The 17557-nt window shown below is 40.7% G+C and overlaps 1 protein-coding gene across 1 annotated transcript in view; it reads left to right on the plus strand.

Moving 5' to 3' along the window:
* Positions 1-13872, plus strand: part of LOC102303795 (adenylate cyclase type 1) — a 71084-nt gene extending 57212 nt beyond the window's left edge. The window contains exons 16-20 of the mRNA XM_005937224.3: positions 3153-3299; positions 4549-4647; positions 5002-5116; positions 7482-7606; positions 11218-13872. Coding sequence (XP_005937286.1) covers positions 3153-3299; positions 4549-4647; positions 5002-5116; positions 7482-7606; positions 11218-11547 — 816 coding nt within the window. The 3' untranslated portion in view covers positions 11548-13872. The remainder of the gene's footprint in view (positions 1-3152; positions 3300-4548; positions 4648-5001; positions 5117-7481; positions 7607-11217) is intronic.
* Positions 13873-17557: the final 3685 nt, after the last annotated feature.

Consider the following 17557-nt stretch of genomic DNA (forward strand, 5'->3'; position numbering starts at 1 on the left):
CGGATCGGTCCATCTCTAGTGTTTACATGAGCTGGCGGCAGTGGTACCTGAACAGTCTCATTGTCTTTGTTAGTCTTTAAGCCAGTGCATTGTCTCTTATGTTGTCTCCAGTGTTGCTTCTGGCATGCTTTTGAACAATAAAGTGCGTTTTTAGATGCTGAACACTGTCTCATGCCTGACTTTTCTTGTTTACAGTTGGAGCAATGTTGGGACTTGTGGATGATGGGCATGGTTAACACTCGTCCCTCGGTGGTAACCATTGCTGGTTTAAATGTTTCTCTTTATATGGTCTCATACCTCTGCTTCTACATCCAGCCTGAAAGTGTTCTCTACTCCCATAGAGGTAGCAGTGTGTGCAGCATTCGTTTCTTGTTCTTCTTGTCTTTCCTTTCTGCCTCATTGGCACAAGCCATATTTAACCTCTCTAACAGGAGTTCATCAGGTGTCTTAGAGTCTAACAGGAGTGGCTGCATATCTATCCTGACACTGTCACTCTGGAAGCCTGTGAGTATGGTGTGCAAACACATACGCTGGACTAAAGCTGGGTCGTATTTGAGTCCTGACTCTGATTCTTGGGAAGCAAATAAGACTTTCTGCTTTAGATCTAAAACTCTCATCAGGAAGCTTTGAGCAGTCTCTTTTGGGGTCTGTACTTCAGAGGCAAGTTTATAGAGTTCGGTGGAGCTCTTCTCCTGGAAATGGGAGCGCAGTATGCGGCGTAGAGTCGTAAGGGTGAGTTGAGCTTTTCCCTCCAAATAGCTGCGTAGTTGTAGACCTGGCAAGATAGCTCTGATGACAGCATCTACAATGTCAAGCTCTGAGTAGCCTCTGCTCAGTCCATTTTCGATCTGGTGAGCAAGACTGGAAAATGTCAGTTTATCTTTTTGACCTGGTTCGCCAATCTGGCCTGATATTTTGAAATCTTTCTGCCAGTAAGGGCTTGGTCGTTGGGGGGTACTTGACACAGATGAGTTAGGGACAGAGCGATTAGCTTGGGAGTGAGAACTAACCGCTGTGTTAACTGCATTAGCTGTCTCTGTTACCAGTGAGATTGCAGTGTTTAGTTGCTCTCTGTGCCCTGAATAACCCCTTCCATTTGCATTTGGTTCAGTCTCAACAATTGTCTCTTTCATTACTTCAGCAATCTTATCATTAAGCAACAACAGTTCTGACATTCCATCATCCTCAAGTACTGTTATACCTTCTCTCTCCATGTGTATTTGAATGTGTGTTAGCAGTGACAGTTTTTCTGCTAACATCTATTTTCTCTGCAATGCCAAGGAACTCGCAGATTGACACCAGTTGATCTTTGGATAGAGTGTGCATTTCACGCACAACCTCTTCTTGCACCTCTTCCACCGAAGACATTGTGGCAGTAGGCAGGAAGAATGTCGTTTTTGCAGCCCCTGATGATCTCTGGCTAGCCTCAGGAAACGTGCTAAAACACAGCTACCAGTGCGCCTCGATAGCAAACTTTCCTCACTGCAGTCTGCCTGGGTTATAGGGCTGGGCTATATCATACCGTTCACGGTAATACCGGTATAATTTTGGGCAACAATAGGAAAATATAATATCGCGATAGAATATGGGTAAAACGCACATGCGCAGTGCCTTTGTTTACATACGCACATGGTGGCGACGGAGAATGAGAAGAGCGAAAGTGGATCGGTAAATGAAACGGATGAACCAGAATTGATTTGTAAAAATGCTGCAACTTCAGTGGTGTGGAACTGGTTTGGCTTTCGTTCGTCAGATACACAACAAAGCACTATTTTTGGTAGCGCATGCTAGCGGGCCGTCGTTATTACCATGTTGTTTGGAAAATACAGCACACTTAAAATCAATCCTTTGATTTTTCTGAAAATCGACAGTGCCCCTTATAATCCCGTGTGCCTTATGTTTGAATTCTGGTTGTGTTTACTGACCTCGAAACGATTTTATGTCGTACACGGCGCTTGAAAATCTGTCAAATGTTTTAGTACGACTTTGCTAAGCTACGAAGCCGCACCGCTTGATGGATTGTTGGAGCATTAGGGCTATATTAGGCAGGCGCCTCGTGGAGTGATACGTACTGTGCTTCAACATAATATTACCGTATTGTGTGTGTATAACCTCTTTTTAAATTTTGTGGATATTATACATGGTTATGCTGAGGATATGTCGGCCAATTTCCACTGGAAATGTCTTTTGGTTAAACTGTCAGCAAGGAATTTGCACTGTTACATTTTTATATAACTTTAATGCACATAAAAAAAGCTGCTTGTTTAAGTGAAAATACATTGATGAGGTTTTTTGCACTAATAAAGTTGTGGAGTTGTAAAATATTTTGTCTAGTGTCAATTATATCGTCAATTATATCGTCAGTTATATCGTTATTGCAAATTTTCAAATGTATATCGTGATAAATATTTTTGGTCATATCGCCCTGCTCTACTGGGTTGTATGGGGGGATTTGGCTGGCTTGGACTACGATGTGCAGATGTGGACACCGGACATCTAAGCAGCTATCCCAGCGGTGCCTCCAAATGTTACACCCCTGAAAACAGGGGGGGAAAGAATCACGACAGTGAATGTGACTTGCGTCTCTCATGCAGTCGTTTATTGCAGTGCAAATGAACAGAAACGTTTCACGTTCTGTACTGCTTAATGTCACATGGTGGAAGAAAATCACTAAATAATAAACCAAAATACTAAAGTGCTTACTATATATGCCAGAACAGGTTTCCTGACAAAATGGCTGACAATAGCGGCGTTTTTAGCTCCTGCCGTTATCTTACTGGTCATTACACAGTACCTAACTGGGGCTCAAAACCGCCACGTATATGTGCACAAAACTGTAATATAATGCTTCTAACGCTTACAAAACAATGAAGGATTACCTCTTAAATATCTTAACAGTGTACACATTGGAAATATATCAACTTTTAAACACTTTTACCTGAAAACAGGGGGAAAAGAATCACTATGGACATCAGGATGAAGCATGTTTATTTGTTGGGGTTGTGATGGCACTGGGTCACTGCTATTTAATACTGACAACAGTCTTGCTCAAAGATTCAGTAAGCTAGCACAATCATCCATATGCAAATATTTTTTCTTCTTTGGTAGTATGGGTTGTTGAATTGTTTTTATTGAATTGTTCTACCCTGCAGGATCTGTACTATCAGTCGTACGCTCAGGTCGGAGTGTTGTTCGCCTCTATCGCCAACTTTAATGATTTCTACATCGAGCTCGATGGAAACAACATGGGAGTTGAGTGTCTGAGGCTGCTCAATGAGATCATCGCTGACTTTGATGAGGTGACTGAAATAGTTTGTTCCATCAGATCATCCATAAATCTGCAGCATTTTATATGTTTTTCGTGTAGTGAATCTTCTGGCCAGCAGTGCAATTTTCAGAGATGATGTGGCTATGACCAAGGGAAAATACTGTTTATTTATGGAATATAAAAAGCAATGGTGGCAGCTGGGAAAATAAGGAATTACTTACAGATGATTTTTGGCTAACTTGAATCTATAATCAGCTGCACAAAGCATTCCTTTACTCAAACATGCCAAACAAGTCCATTTTAAATTGTATTCAGATTTGTTTGTCACTTGTAATATACACTCACACTCACCACTTTATTAGGTATACCTGTTTAGCTGCTTGTTAATGACTGATATCTAATCAATTAATCATATGGCAACAACGCAGTGCATTTAGGTGTGTAGAGATTGTCAAGGCAACCTGTTGAACTTCTAACTGAGCATCAGCATAGGGAAGAAAGGTCTTTTAAGTCACTTAGAATATGTTGGTGCCAGACCAGTCTAAGTATTTTCAGAAACTGGGGTTTTCCCTCACAACCATCTGTAAGATTCACAGAGAATGGTTTGGAAAAAGAGAGAGTTTCCTTGAGGTTACAAGGCAGTTAGAACTGTCTTGTAGATGTCAGAGGAGAACCAGACTGCTTTGAACAGAAAAGAAGGCAACAATAATTCAAATAACCATTCACTGCAAGTAATACAGAAGAGCATCTCTGAACAGAGATAATGTGAAACCTCGATGCAGAAGACTGCACCAGGTGCCACTCCTGTTAGCTAATGAGAGCAACCTGAGGCTACTTTCACAGGGACTCACTAAAATTGGACCACAGAAGACATCGTCTTCTCTGATGAATCTCAGTTTCTGCTGTGACGTTCATATGGTAGGGTCAGAAAATAACACTAAATCATGGATCCATCCTGCCTTGTAATGTATCTGGTTGGTTGTGGGGATGTAATGTAACGATGTGGGTGATATATTCCTGACATACTTTGGGCCCCCTTACTACCAACTAAGTATAATTTAAACACCACAGCCTACCTGAGTGGAGGCTCAGGTAGTGTGGCGTAGTGTTCAGATCATCTCAAATGGGTTTCTTGAACTTGAAAATGAGTCACTGCAATCAAATGGCTTTAAGAATGTGCAACCAACAAATCAGCAGAAAATTTGATTTGAATTTTCTTGTTGTGGTAATCTGTTTCTCCTGTTTTTGTCCAATTTTTCCTTCTTTTTCCCCACTTCCAGCTGATGGATAAAGAGTGCTACAGGGACATTGAGAAAATTAAGACCATTGGCAGTACATACATGGCTGCAGTTGGGCTGGTTCCTACAACTGCTTCAAAGGTAGACCTCTACTAATTATATTTATCTCCTGAATAAGGTTTTTGTACTTGTTTACAGTGTATTTGCACATTTGAAAACTGTTCCGGGTGTCCAGGGTACTGTTGAGAGGCCTAGCCTTTCCAAGTTTGTGTTCTCTGAGTGCTGATCTTTTAAACACTGCCACATTTCACACCACAAAATCCTCTGTGGGGGATTACTGGTATCTGTGGTTTCAGCATATTCTGCTTTCATAAAGTGCATTTAAAGCCACATGTTACCACATCAGGGAAACAGAAATGGAGGGTAATATTGCTTCTTACTTCAGGTTTATTTCTGCATTAATATGTCACATATGTGTCTTCCTCTGATTCTCAGGTGAAAAAGTCCATCACCTCACATTTATGCACCGTGTCAGATTTTGCCATCGAGATGTTTGATGTCCTGGATGCTATCAACTACCAGTCTTACAATGACTTTGTCCTCAGAGTAGGTGAGTGAAGAGATACACATACACACTCTATAAATATGGATGTCAGAACTTCTGACCTATTGCACTGGACACCGTGAACACTCGGTGCCGTTAAGCTTGGGAGGAAATGCATCACAGAAAGAACGTTCCCCACAGGAAGCTCGTCACAGCGAGACCTGAAGTTCTGGGTTCCATTGTGTTGGGTATCCTGTGGGGAGCCTGCAGCTAGAGCCCTTGTTTAATCCCAGTGAAACCTGGTGTACACAGTGCCATCCTGTCTGCAGCCTAGGTGGCTCCACATGTAGAAACTGCCTCTGTTTGTGTGCTTGGATGGACTTACTCTGCAGAAATGCAACCTTTTGGTAATTTTTGCAATTCTGGATTTCCAAAAAGGAAAGAAACCAAAGTTAGAACTTCAATATGCGCCATGTTTCTGTCTATCACTGAAGTCCTTGGGAAATATTTACATAGATGATGCAATATACTGATGCAAAAAAAGTCTTGCAAACATGCATTATCATAGTTTTAAAAATGATATTGATATAAATGATATGAAATTCTTGCAGTCGTTTTTTACTATCATAAGTATACTAAACACTTCATTAAAGTTGCATTTGCATAACATTAATATTATATGGAAATGACAGATAGACCAAGCCCATTGGTCCCTGTTGGATTAAACTATTGCTTTGTGTGTGAGTTTAAACATGTGAAATTACAAGAAGCCATGTCTGATAGATTTGGGCAGTACTTTATGGGGTATAAAATATGATGCTCTTTTAGAACAGTGCTAAAAATGTTTAGTGTATCAGAATGACAGTGTGTCTGTTAATGTGCATGTATGATTGTGTAATTTCCTAACAGCCTTGCACTACATGTTTTCTGTGACACTAAGAGTGTACACAAAGTTTTTCTGAGAACTGTCATCTATACTCAGTACTCTTTAGATGCTAATATTAAGTGCAGTGAGATTTAATTGCATGTATTGTGTTTTAATAATCACACAAATCAGTAAACTACAGTTACAATAAGAGAAGAAGTAGCATAAAAACATCTATCGTTGCTATGGCGTTATTACTATTGCTTACTGTGTGCAATAGAATATTATGGTAACACACCAGAACTGGGAATCAGTGAACCTGTTATCACTCATTCCCATTCTTCATACCCTCCTTTGCAGTGTTACTGGGAAAAGAAACACTGTGTATGCCAAATGCATCCTCTGGAAATGTTATCTTTGGCTTGCAACAATGCTTTTCTTCTTACTGCAGCAGCAGCAGCAGCAGCAGCATGTTATACTGCTGGTAAAATGTTTCTCTTAGCACTAACATAAATAAACAGATCATTTGCCATAGTTTCCTAAAATATTTCCAATTGCTAATAATTAACCTGAAATGCTCTTTCTGAAGAGCACGAGTAAGACACTGATTTTTGTAGGAGTTCAAATATTGTTTTGAAAACTTTAAAGTGATTCAGGACATGAGTACAATCAGAGAAAAACTATAACATGCCACTTTTATTCTGACGTAAAGAAAATGGTCTCTTGGAAATTCAAATCAGTTTTACTTACAGAACACCAAATCGTCGTCATAGTCACATCAAGATGCTTTATGTTATAATGTGAAGATCCTACAATAATACAGAGAAACCCCAACAATCAGATGCTCCCCTACGAACAACCACTTGGCAATAATGGGAAGGAAAGACTGCCTCAATCTTCCTCCCGGGAGCTGGTTCCATAGTAGAGGAGCCTGAGAGCTGAAGGCTCTACCTCCCATGGTACTCCTACCATAAGTATCAGGCCACTGCTTATTTAACATAAGAAGTGGCCATATTATTCAACCCCTTGTATGTAAGAAGACATTAAGTTTCATTCTGGATTTAACAGGCAGCCAATGAAGAGAAGCCAGTATAGGATATATGCTCTTTCTTTCGCATTTTGGATCAACTGAAGGCTTTTTAGGGAGTTTTTACAACAGCCTAATAATAATGAATTACAATATACTCCAGTTTAAAATTAATGACTGGTCCAGACAGGAATTAAATGAGGAATATGATCAAAACTTTTTCTTCACATCTGCTGTTCATAAAGGAAAAGTTAAAAGATATGCCACCAGCTGCTGAAAAACGCTGGGTAAGTCTAGCTGTTTGGTGTATGTTAGTGGAAAGAGAAATGAATCCTATCACTAACCAACACTCAGCAATTACTTTGTAATTCTCATTTCTTAGTGCTGCACTGCTTAAATTTGTAATTCCAGTAGAAGCTCGACATGTTTGTTATAATTATATGAAAGCACATGAAAACTATATTTGAAAATAAGTAGCACACATATGTAATATGCATGTGTGACCCAGACATTATATGTTTTGTTCATGTTAACACCAGGCATCAATGTGGGCCCAGTGGTGGCAGGAGTGATTGGAGCCCGGAGGCCACAGTATGACATCTGGGGAAACACAGTGAATGTAGCCAGCAGGATGGACAGCACTGGAGTACAAGGAAAGATACAGGTACAGCTCGTCAGTCCACATGTATGTCTTCTCTGTTACCTATCCTTCTTCTTTCTATTCCCAAATATAACAATGTACAGATCTCACTAAAATTACAAGCTGCTGCTGTGTTATGAAAATACATGCAACGCAGATCAATATTGCAGTCATAGAATAAAAAATAAAAAATAAAAACAGCATAAAGGTGTCCAGCTAAGATATTTAGAGTGCTATTTGAAATAAAAAGTTAGCGGTTTTGGGGTAACTTTTCCCTGAGTTGGGTGGTTTTTGCTGGACATATCTGAATATTAAGGATGTTCCTTGAAAGCACTTGCATAGACTCATAAAATAATCTCTCCCAGTCATCACCTAAGACCCTCCCGAAGTGTGTAGTGGTGTATTTACCTGTGGAGACTGTGGCCCCTGAGGGTTATTTTTATACATTTAAGGCTTTCCTGGGGTGCTTTCTTTGGGCAGTGAGTGTGCTGCCTGTAGCTAATAACAGCAGCTGGTGCCACTTTAAATGCAGTGACCAATGACCAAGCACTGCTGTCTCTTTTGCGCTCTGTAAGTAAAGCACATGTTTCACTGATGGAGACTCAGTGAAGCACAGTAATACTACACCACACCACACATGTGGAGGTGTGGGCGTGTCTATGCTGTGCCGTAAAACATAACCACCGTGAAGCAATCAGAAAACAACTGTTTAATTCTCTGCTGTGCTCTCACTCACACCGCATAGGTAGATCAGTCATTCTCTGGCTCGCTGCTAGGCCGCTGTTTTCTTTCTCTCTCTCGCTCATTGAGTGGGGATAAATTAAGAAAGAGTAAGTAAGTTTGAATGTTTGCTTTACAAGCAGTTGCTGCATACTGTAGCTTTTTATTATTGACATGACTAGTTCTTATTTGACAAAGGTAAACAGATTAGAGGGTGTTATTTGGAAATAATTAGAAAAGTTCAGATAAAGTTCATGTGTTTCATTATTTTCATATATTCAATTCAATTTTCTTTATATAGCATCAAATCACAACATCAGTCGCTACAGCTAAAACCTAACAATCAGAAACTCCCTATGAGCAGCACTTGGTCAAAGTGGGAAGGAAAAACTCCCTTTTAACAGGAAGAAACATCTGCCTGAACCTGGCTCAGGGAGGGGCATTTGTTGCGACCCACTGTCTGGGCGGGTGGAAGACAGGACCACAGACACAGTGTGGAAGATGATGACTAAATACAGTGGTGTATAGACAGAGTGAAAGGAGGTGATTGAAGAAATAACACAGTCCATCATGGGAAGCCCCCAGTGGCCTAGGCCTATTGCATCATAACTAAGGACTAGTTCAGGGTCACCAGATCCAGCCCCAACTATAAGCTTGATCAAAAAGCAGCTCAAAATGAAAAACATGTAAACTAAGATACATAAACTTTACAGTCTTCTCTGCTAAAACTTAGATGTCCAAACGGTGCTGTTCTAACCATGAATTAGAAAAAAGAAAAATAATGTTTTTAGTGATTAGAGCAAGAATCCTACAGGATTCGGTTCTCGCCCAATTCTTTTATATGTAAATGACTTTGCTTTATACTTGAAAGGAAATTTTCTTATGGTAAATTTTGATTTCGATAGGGTAAGTCTGCTTTCACAGCATGATTTGAAAACACGAGTTGCCTCATATTGTGTGGATGTTTGCCCATAACAGTGAAGGAAGGTGGAGGAGTACAACCAACAGCGGGATTTAGGTTAACATATTTTCAGAAGGTATCAGGAAGTCAAACTAGCAACATGCATACATTTAGACTTATTCAGCACTGGCATTATGAACGGGCCTTGGGGGTCCAGGCTGGTCCAAAAAGTCACATTAATTACTCAAGCTCAAGTTAATTATTCGCACTGCAAAAACAGCCCCACATGAAATGAGCCAAATATTCTAAAATCTTGTCTTCTTTTGAGAAAAAAAAATCTGCCATTGGGGTAAGCAAAAGTTGCTTGACTAGAATCCTTTAAACTACCAAATGAATCTAACTGCTGTATGCCTTTAAACTAGACAAAACTGTCTAAAATTTATGCTTAATTGAAAAAAAGTTGACTTATTACATGCAGCAAAGGGCCGGCCGCTCTCTGCCATGTGGCATGAGGGCACCCGCTCAATACAGTGAGCTAAACTGCTGCCCATTAAATTCATTTCTTAAATAAAAAAGTTGTTTAAGTGGACTTGCTCTTGAAATAAGAAAAATAATATTATTCTTATTCATGAATTTCAACCAAACCATTGTCCTACCCTGTAACTGGTAAATAAAGCTCCAGAAAACACTAGACATGTTTTCCTAGAATAAGCTTAACTTTCTTGTGCAAAACTTGATTGTTAAGAATGTGTTTTCTTTTTAGGCAAAAAATAAGAAAAAAGGTGTTTTCAGTCACAGCTATATAAAATAAGGCACCTAGCCATGCAGTCTGGCTGTACAAATACTGGTGAAAGAATGGGTCATTCTACACAGAGGAATATAGGCATGGTACTGTAATAAGATGGTACTTTTGCAACAAGTCAGTTTGTGAAATTCCCTCCCTTATAGATATTTCACGGTCAACTGTAAGTGGTATTATTGTGAAATGGAAGCATTTAAGAACCACAACAACCCAGCCATGAAGTGGCAGACCACATAAAGTTACAGAGCAGGGTCACTGAGTGCTGTGGTGCACGGTGCCTAAAAGCCAACACTGTGCTGACTCATTAAACCTCCTCGGGCATTAACATTTGCACAAAATTGGGAGCTTCATGTCATGGGTTTCCATGATCAAGCAGTTCCTCTAGGTGCAATGTGTAGGTGTCCCAGTACTTGTGTCCATAGAGTGGAGGTTTAAAGCATGACCTCACTTGAAAATTGCAAAACAAATGGAGATGTGGTGATGATATGTTGTGCTCATAGTTCGCTCCCCTAGTATGTGATGATTTGACTGATGCTTTCCTGCGCCGAGAGAAAATGTCTCTCCTGTTTGTCTCCAGCTTTGTATCTGCAATCAAAGATATTGATGATATGCTCAGAGTGAACCTGCTCTGATCTGTGAAAAGCACAGAGTAGCAGTGGTGGCAGTTCTGGTAGTCTGTTGCCACTAGGGCTTCAGAGTGTCAGGCAGTGGGCACAGAGCTCACTGGAGGGCATTGGGCCCTTAGGTCACCCTCATGAAGTCTGTTTCTGAGTGTTTGGTCAGAGACATTCACACCAGTGGCCGGCTGGAGGGCATTGTGCAGCTCTAACAGTCCTCGTGCTATTCTTCCTTGCACAAGGGATGGGTTAAGGACCTTCTGTGTGATTCCTCGCTACCATACAAAATAAATATTTTTATTACATTTTCTAATATTAAAAAAAATGTACTAGAATAAGAAGATTACCGATAGTTCCTCCTTCTGTAAGACCCACTTTTATCTTTTCTTTTTGTGTTCAGGTGCAGATGTAATTCTTTGCCCACATAAAATTTTTATTTGTCTTTTTTAAAAAGCATATTATTGTTGCTTCATTGTTTGCAAACTCCTTATATATTTACTTGTGCAATCTCTTGTTCATTTTTGTCATGTCGTAGGTGTGTCATGGTAAAATATTTGGTCATAAAGCTCATCAAACGTCTGTGTGCCTCCACCAGGTAACAGAGGACGTCTATCGCCTCATCACCAATTACTACAATTTTGTGTGCCGTGGCCAGGTCAGTGTGAAGGGCAAAGGTCAGATGCTTACATACTTCCTGGAGGGACGCAGACAAGGCAGCAGGCCATCTCAAACCCAGCAACAGCCTGGCAACGGTGAACGCCGTGCCAGTGCATTCGCTCACGGCAGTGTGTGCACCAGGCTTAGCCCCGCCCCAACGGTGACCACCTACGCCGCTATGAGGACCCCAAGCCCAAGTGTGGCTAAACCAACCACATCCACCAGCACCACCAGGTACCTGCCCTCTGTTCCCACTGCAGTGGTGTGAAGGGCACTGTCTCCATCGTGACTACGAAAAAATAAGAATGTAAGAGTGGAGGTGGGTGAGTAACACAGATGGCTGTAGCAGAGAAAGGCTATTTAAAGAGGAAAGGTTGTTCTCCACTCTTCTTCTTCTGTCTGTGGAAGACAGGGAGGCGAGACACTGATCATCCAATGGGAAGCCTGGATTTGGGCCTAAAGCCTGGAACCTGAGGCGTCCTCGATCAGACTGTCCCTCCACATTCAAACCCTGTTTGTTGTTTCACACAGCGGGATGTCATGAACAGGATACAGGATGCCACGTTGCTCTGTCATCAATCAAAGGCCAAGGATGTCTCCAGGATTTCATAGCCGACTGCCAAAAAACTGGATCCACCACTACGATAAACTAAATAAGCATAAAAATAAAAACACATCGCAATGCACAATTGAAAGTGTAGCACACAAACCTGTCACAACAACTGTGTCCCGAAATCTAAGAACGTTAGCTGACTCTTTTCTCCCCGTCTAAAACCAAAACAGTGCTGTTGCCTTAGCGACCACTCTTCACAATGAGATTTTTGCCATTTGTTTTGTTGCCTTTTAGATTGATTTATCAGATTAATTCATTTTAGGGGCATCATTGTCCTAGAGACAACAGTGTTTAAAGCGGTTGAAGCCAATTGTGGAATTTTAGATGGCAGTTAATGACATGAACTTGCCAAAATACAACAAGGCGTTGCCTTTGACCATTTGTGGGTGGTTGATGCTGTATGCTTCATTTCTGCCCCTTCGCTGAACCCCTCGTACACGAGGCAAGCTCTTGATTCAGTGAGCCGAGCTGCTCAGCGTCTTTAAGTGCATGATGCCACTGCTGCATTTCAGTCATGTGTGCTGTCTGTTTCCCTGTGATGCTTGACTTCCAGATTCTTCCTTGTCAAAGTGTAGCAATAAAGCAGTTTGTCTCCTATCTCAGCCTATTCACTCCTTGCATGCTGTAGCCAGCTGGATCCTACTTTGACCTGATAGTGTTTGTAGCCAATAGTGTGTGCATAGCTAGCCACACCAGTCTGTATCTGTGGAGTTGAAGCATGAATTAGAAAACCTATTTTTAGTATTGTGCGAGTGTGATTCCTTCTTCCTCAATGAATTATATTTAAAAAAAGAGAACTTTTTTCTGTGTGCTTGTTTACAAAGAAATATTTTCTAGTGTTGAAAAATATTCTGTTCTACTATTTTTATGAACTCGAAGCTGCTTTGGAAAGGGCGGAAAAAAAGAAACCTTCTGTTTATGAGGAGATTCCCACAAACCTCTGTGTCTGGATTCCTCATGCAAACCCAGATGATTTATTTTACGGTATAGCATGCTACTCACAGTATGGCTTACCACAGCCATTAACTTTCCTCTAATCTGTACGAGCATGCACTGCCTGGAAGCCTGCAGATCAAACATGCATGCTTTGATGAAGCACTAATGCAGGCGGAGCAGCGGACACACGTTGACTGTGTTTTATTATAGTCCTCATGCATGCGCTAAAGGTAGCGGTCCTCTTGAATGTAAGGTGCTTAATTGACCCGTGTCTTCTTCATGAGCTTGGTGTGCAAACCTTTTTGAGGACATATTCAGGATAGATAGACTTCAGGCCTGGGGGGAGAGGTTCCTCCTCCTCCTCCCTGCTCCTGCTGTAATCAACAGGTAGCTGATTTTCTAATGTGCCAACCTATTTTCATAAACATATCAGATTTTTTCGTGTTGAGCTGTAGCACAACTGAATGCGTTGCTACGGTTATTGTGGATTTTCTTTTGTTGGATGCCTGTATTTTTACTGTTCGAGCTGATTGAGTTTTGTTACTCAAAATGATGGCAAGTGTCGATTTTGAGCAGATTTATTTGGAACCTGACGGAAATTACGTTGGACTTATCATATTTAAAATAGATTTTAAATCTATATGGTAGCTTGAGTGCTTAATTTAAGTTTATAAAAGGTTTAAAATGAGGATTTTTTATACACTTGCTTTAAACAATTAATTGAAAGTTGATGAAAAGGAATTGTGTACAATATTTTTCCTGTAAATTGGATATTTTCATACTGTATGATACGGGTTTCAATTGTTATATGTAGGTATTACTAGCTATTATTGTACATTGTAGAGATATATTATGGATGATACAATATTTGTCAAGTTCTTTTGTTGAAGATGTATTTATTGAGATGTTTTATGTGAATGTAAATTTTGGTAAAGAAAATATTTTATACTAAAATATAAGTGTTTGCACTGCAATTATATTGACGTACCATGATTATGAAGAATAAAGCCAGTGGAGACGTGTCTCCTGGACTAAGAACTCTCATTCTGTGCTTATTTTGAACAAACACAGACAGAAATGCACATACAGAGTGCATATGGAGAGGACATGAAATTTAGTTAAACAGTTACGTAACGCTAGAAAAACAGAGTAGCTCATGTAAGAAGTTGGAGCAACATCGGGGTCAGTGGCAGTTTGACTCCTCTGGTGCTGCTCAGCATTGGCGACCTCGCGCTGATGACATAAACACGTCTGCTCTAGTAAAAACATGTCAAAGGAGTTAAGTGTGTGGGTGTGCGTACAATATGCCTTAAGTTTATTGCTCATAACAGTTTAAATGCAACAGATACACATAATAAGGGCCTATTTTTTGGTTTGTTTTGCAGAAACTACACTGCAGGGTTTTTTTATGTTGTATCAAATCATAAGACATCTTAAGCAAACATCTAGAAGCGAGTGTCACAACTCAACAATCTTCAAGCATTCACTAGACCAGGTATTTGCATATAAGGAAACACCAGTCAAATGTGATAAGGATCCACAAATCTACTAAACACAGTCCACAATCCACAATGTATATTTTGTCTTGTCCCCATCCCCTCACCCCTAACCGGTCGCAGCAGATGGCCCCCCTCACTGAGCCTGGTTGTGCCAGAGGTTTCTTCCTGTTAAAAGGGAGTTTTTTTCTTCCCACTGTGGCCAAATGCTGGCTCTTAGGCCGTGAGATGACTGTTGTTGTAATTTGGTGCTGTATAAATAAAGTTCTATTTGAATTAAACACTGAAAGAGACCTAAAGCTAAAGAACGATGAAATACTTTTAGTTTTTTATACTTTGATGTACTTTTCTCCCATGCTGAAGCAGAAGCTTTGATGGTTTGTAGAACATAGAAAGCTGTGATGTTAAAACTAAAATGAACAATCAGCACACATACATGGTTGAGAGGACAATTTCAGTGGGTCAGATTAGGCTGAAACTACTTCTGTTTTTTTGTTTTTCTTTTTGGGCCAGGTTGTAAATATGCTATAAAGTTGGATATTAAGATTACACGTGGGAGTCTAGTGGGATTAAGAGCAATCTTTTTAAATATTTTGCACTGCTTTCATTTTTTCATTCCCCAGAGGTTACCAATTCATGGAAACTCAAATTCCCCACCCACCCTTAGGCAGGACTTGGCAAATGTGGGGAGGAAGAAAGCTTTAACAGGAAACATTCACAGTGCTTAGGGCACTCCTCCTGCTTAGGGCAGTTAAAGTTTTTTGCTTATGAGAAAAAATGTAAGTTTCTCATGATTTTTACATATAAAAGGCATCAGGACCTCAGTGGGTATTCATTTGTGTCTTTTCCCACCCTCACCCACCTCACCCCACCCCACCGAAGGCTTTGGTGAGAGAAAAGGAATGTTTCAAGTCCTGTCACAGGAAGACCCGACCTCTAAACATTCATCAGTGCTGTGAAAATGTGTGTGTGTGTGTGTGTGTGTGTGTGTGTGTGTGTGTGTGAGAGTGTGTGTGTTTACCACTGGTGTGGAAATGCCATGGCATTGCGGAGCATCCTGCGTGACAGGTTGTCATGGCAACACGACAAGAATACACGCTGACATGTAACCAAGGTTGTGTTTTTCAGCGGGTAAATGATAAACCAGTAACCCCCACCCTCGTTCTTCTTCTATTAGCTTTGTGATCTGTGCTGATTGTGTGCAATCACCACAGAGGATGTCAATATTCCACTTGTTGATAACCGAAAAATTTACAACTCTGCGTGTGTGTGTGTATGTTTACCACCTGATGGAATCTCCAATATGATCAAAGACGCCCGGTCAGGATTGCCAAGGTAAACACTTACACACAGCGAGATAAGCGACGGGAATGGTCTTTTTTGGACCTCATTTACAGCTGTGGTGTAGTGGAACGGCCGTCTATCTGCAGCCTGAATCAGACACTGCACAGCTGAGATGATGACGGCAATGAGGCTGACCGAGACACTTTGAAGGGTTATGGATAGTTTTACTACACTGCTTACTCAATGACTCTGTGTGTCATAGAATCACTTACTGTAAATGTTGCTGTCATTTCAACACTGGAGCGTAGGAGGAAAAACACAACCTGACTGCCAAAACAGCGTTTGTGTGTATTAACTGCATAGATGTATGCAACATTTTAACCCCTCTAAGGATGATCGGATAGTGTCATCACCCTGCTGGGGGTGGACTCTCAAGTTTGTGAGTGTGATAACTCAAGGATGAGGCGCTTTAGGATTTTCAAAATGATACCAGCTGCATCTACTAGAAGGCTGAGTGGCCGTCAGCATTGTTATACTAACTTGCAGACATATTTGTATTTGTCTACAAATGTCGGTAACTACAGTTTGTATGGGAGTCAGACCAAACAAAGTGATGAACTAGCAGCTCAGCATCAAACATGGATTGCATTGGCCACATCCACCCAAGAACCTAACTAGCCTAAGGCTGTTAAAGAGAAATTTAAGGTATAGTAGTGCTGTTAGATCAAAAATATAATACACTAAGACATATGAAATCATCATTAGAAGAAAAGCAACACTGTAAACACACAACATTGTTGGAGAGGAGTTGCTCTATACAATGGTCCCTCGCTATAATGCGGTTCACCTTTGGCAGCCTTGCTGTTTGTTTGTTTTTTTACAGCACATTGTGTTCTGCGTCCTGATTGGCTGTAGACCACTGTCAATCAATCTCGTGCCGTGTCTCCTGTACAGTACATGATGCATTCAGCGTGTCAAATTTACATAAATCTTCGATCGCTAGCAGTGTGTGACTCTGAGGTGCTGTACGTTTACGTACATGTATGTTTGTAAGTTTTCTCCCCAACAAACACAACAAAATGTTGATGAAACGTTTTGCACTGTCAAAAGCAACCGCGGGTGCCTTTGGTTTCATTCTATAATACTGGACTTAATTTTCTACAAAGGTTTGAACTTTGAGAGTGTTTAAACAAGAGAGAAAAGTGTGGAAATGCTCATGCCTGTCTGAGAAAAGTGTGTAGTGTGTAGTGAGTGGTTTTACAGCCTTAAACATCTATAATAATTGTAAAAAATAAAGTTAGCTACTTTGCGGATTTCACCTATCGCGAGTTATTTTCGGAATGCAACTCCAGCGATTAACGAGGGACCACTGTATCTCAATCTTGATGTCTTATTCGTGACTTGGGTAAGAGCAACACTTACACTCTTGCTACTACTCTTCTATCACACAACACCCTGACACTCATCTCTATCCATTCCACCCGGCCTCCACTCTGTTCTCCACCTTATGTTTTATACACTCTCTTTTTTTTTCAATGGTTGACCCCAGGTATTTAAACTCATCTACCTTAACTATCTCTACTAGCTGCATCCTCACCTTTCCAACTGCCTTATTAACATTCACACACATGTATTCTGTTTTGTTTCTGCTGACTTGCATTCCTCTTCTCTCCAGTGCATACCTCCAACTTTTCCAGATTCTTTTCCATCTGCTCCCTATTCTCATTACAGATTGCACAATGTTCTCTGTGAACATCATAGTAGATGAAGACTCTGGCCTGACTTCATCCGTCAACCTGTCCATCACCATTGTACAAGATGGCTTGGATTCAAACCTTCCCACTCTCACCTTGGACCGATCTGTCACTCCTACCAAGCACCTCGCCACAATCTCTCTATCCTCATACGTGTCCTGCATCACTGTCACATACTTCTTTGACTTCCTTATG

Source organism: Haplochromis burtoni, unplaced genomic scaffold, assembly GCF_018398535.1.
Source record: "Haplochromis burtoni strain Fernald_Lab_line unplaced genomic scaffold, NCSU_Asbu1 Contig_99, whole genome shotgun sequence".
In the NCBI taxonomy this organism is placed as follows: domain Eukaryota; kingdom Metazoa; phylum Chordata; class Actinopteri; order Cichliformes; family Cichlidae; genus Haplochromis; species Haplochromis burtoni.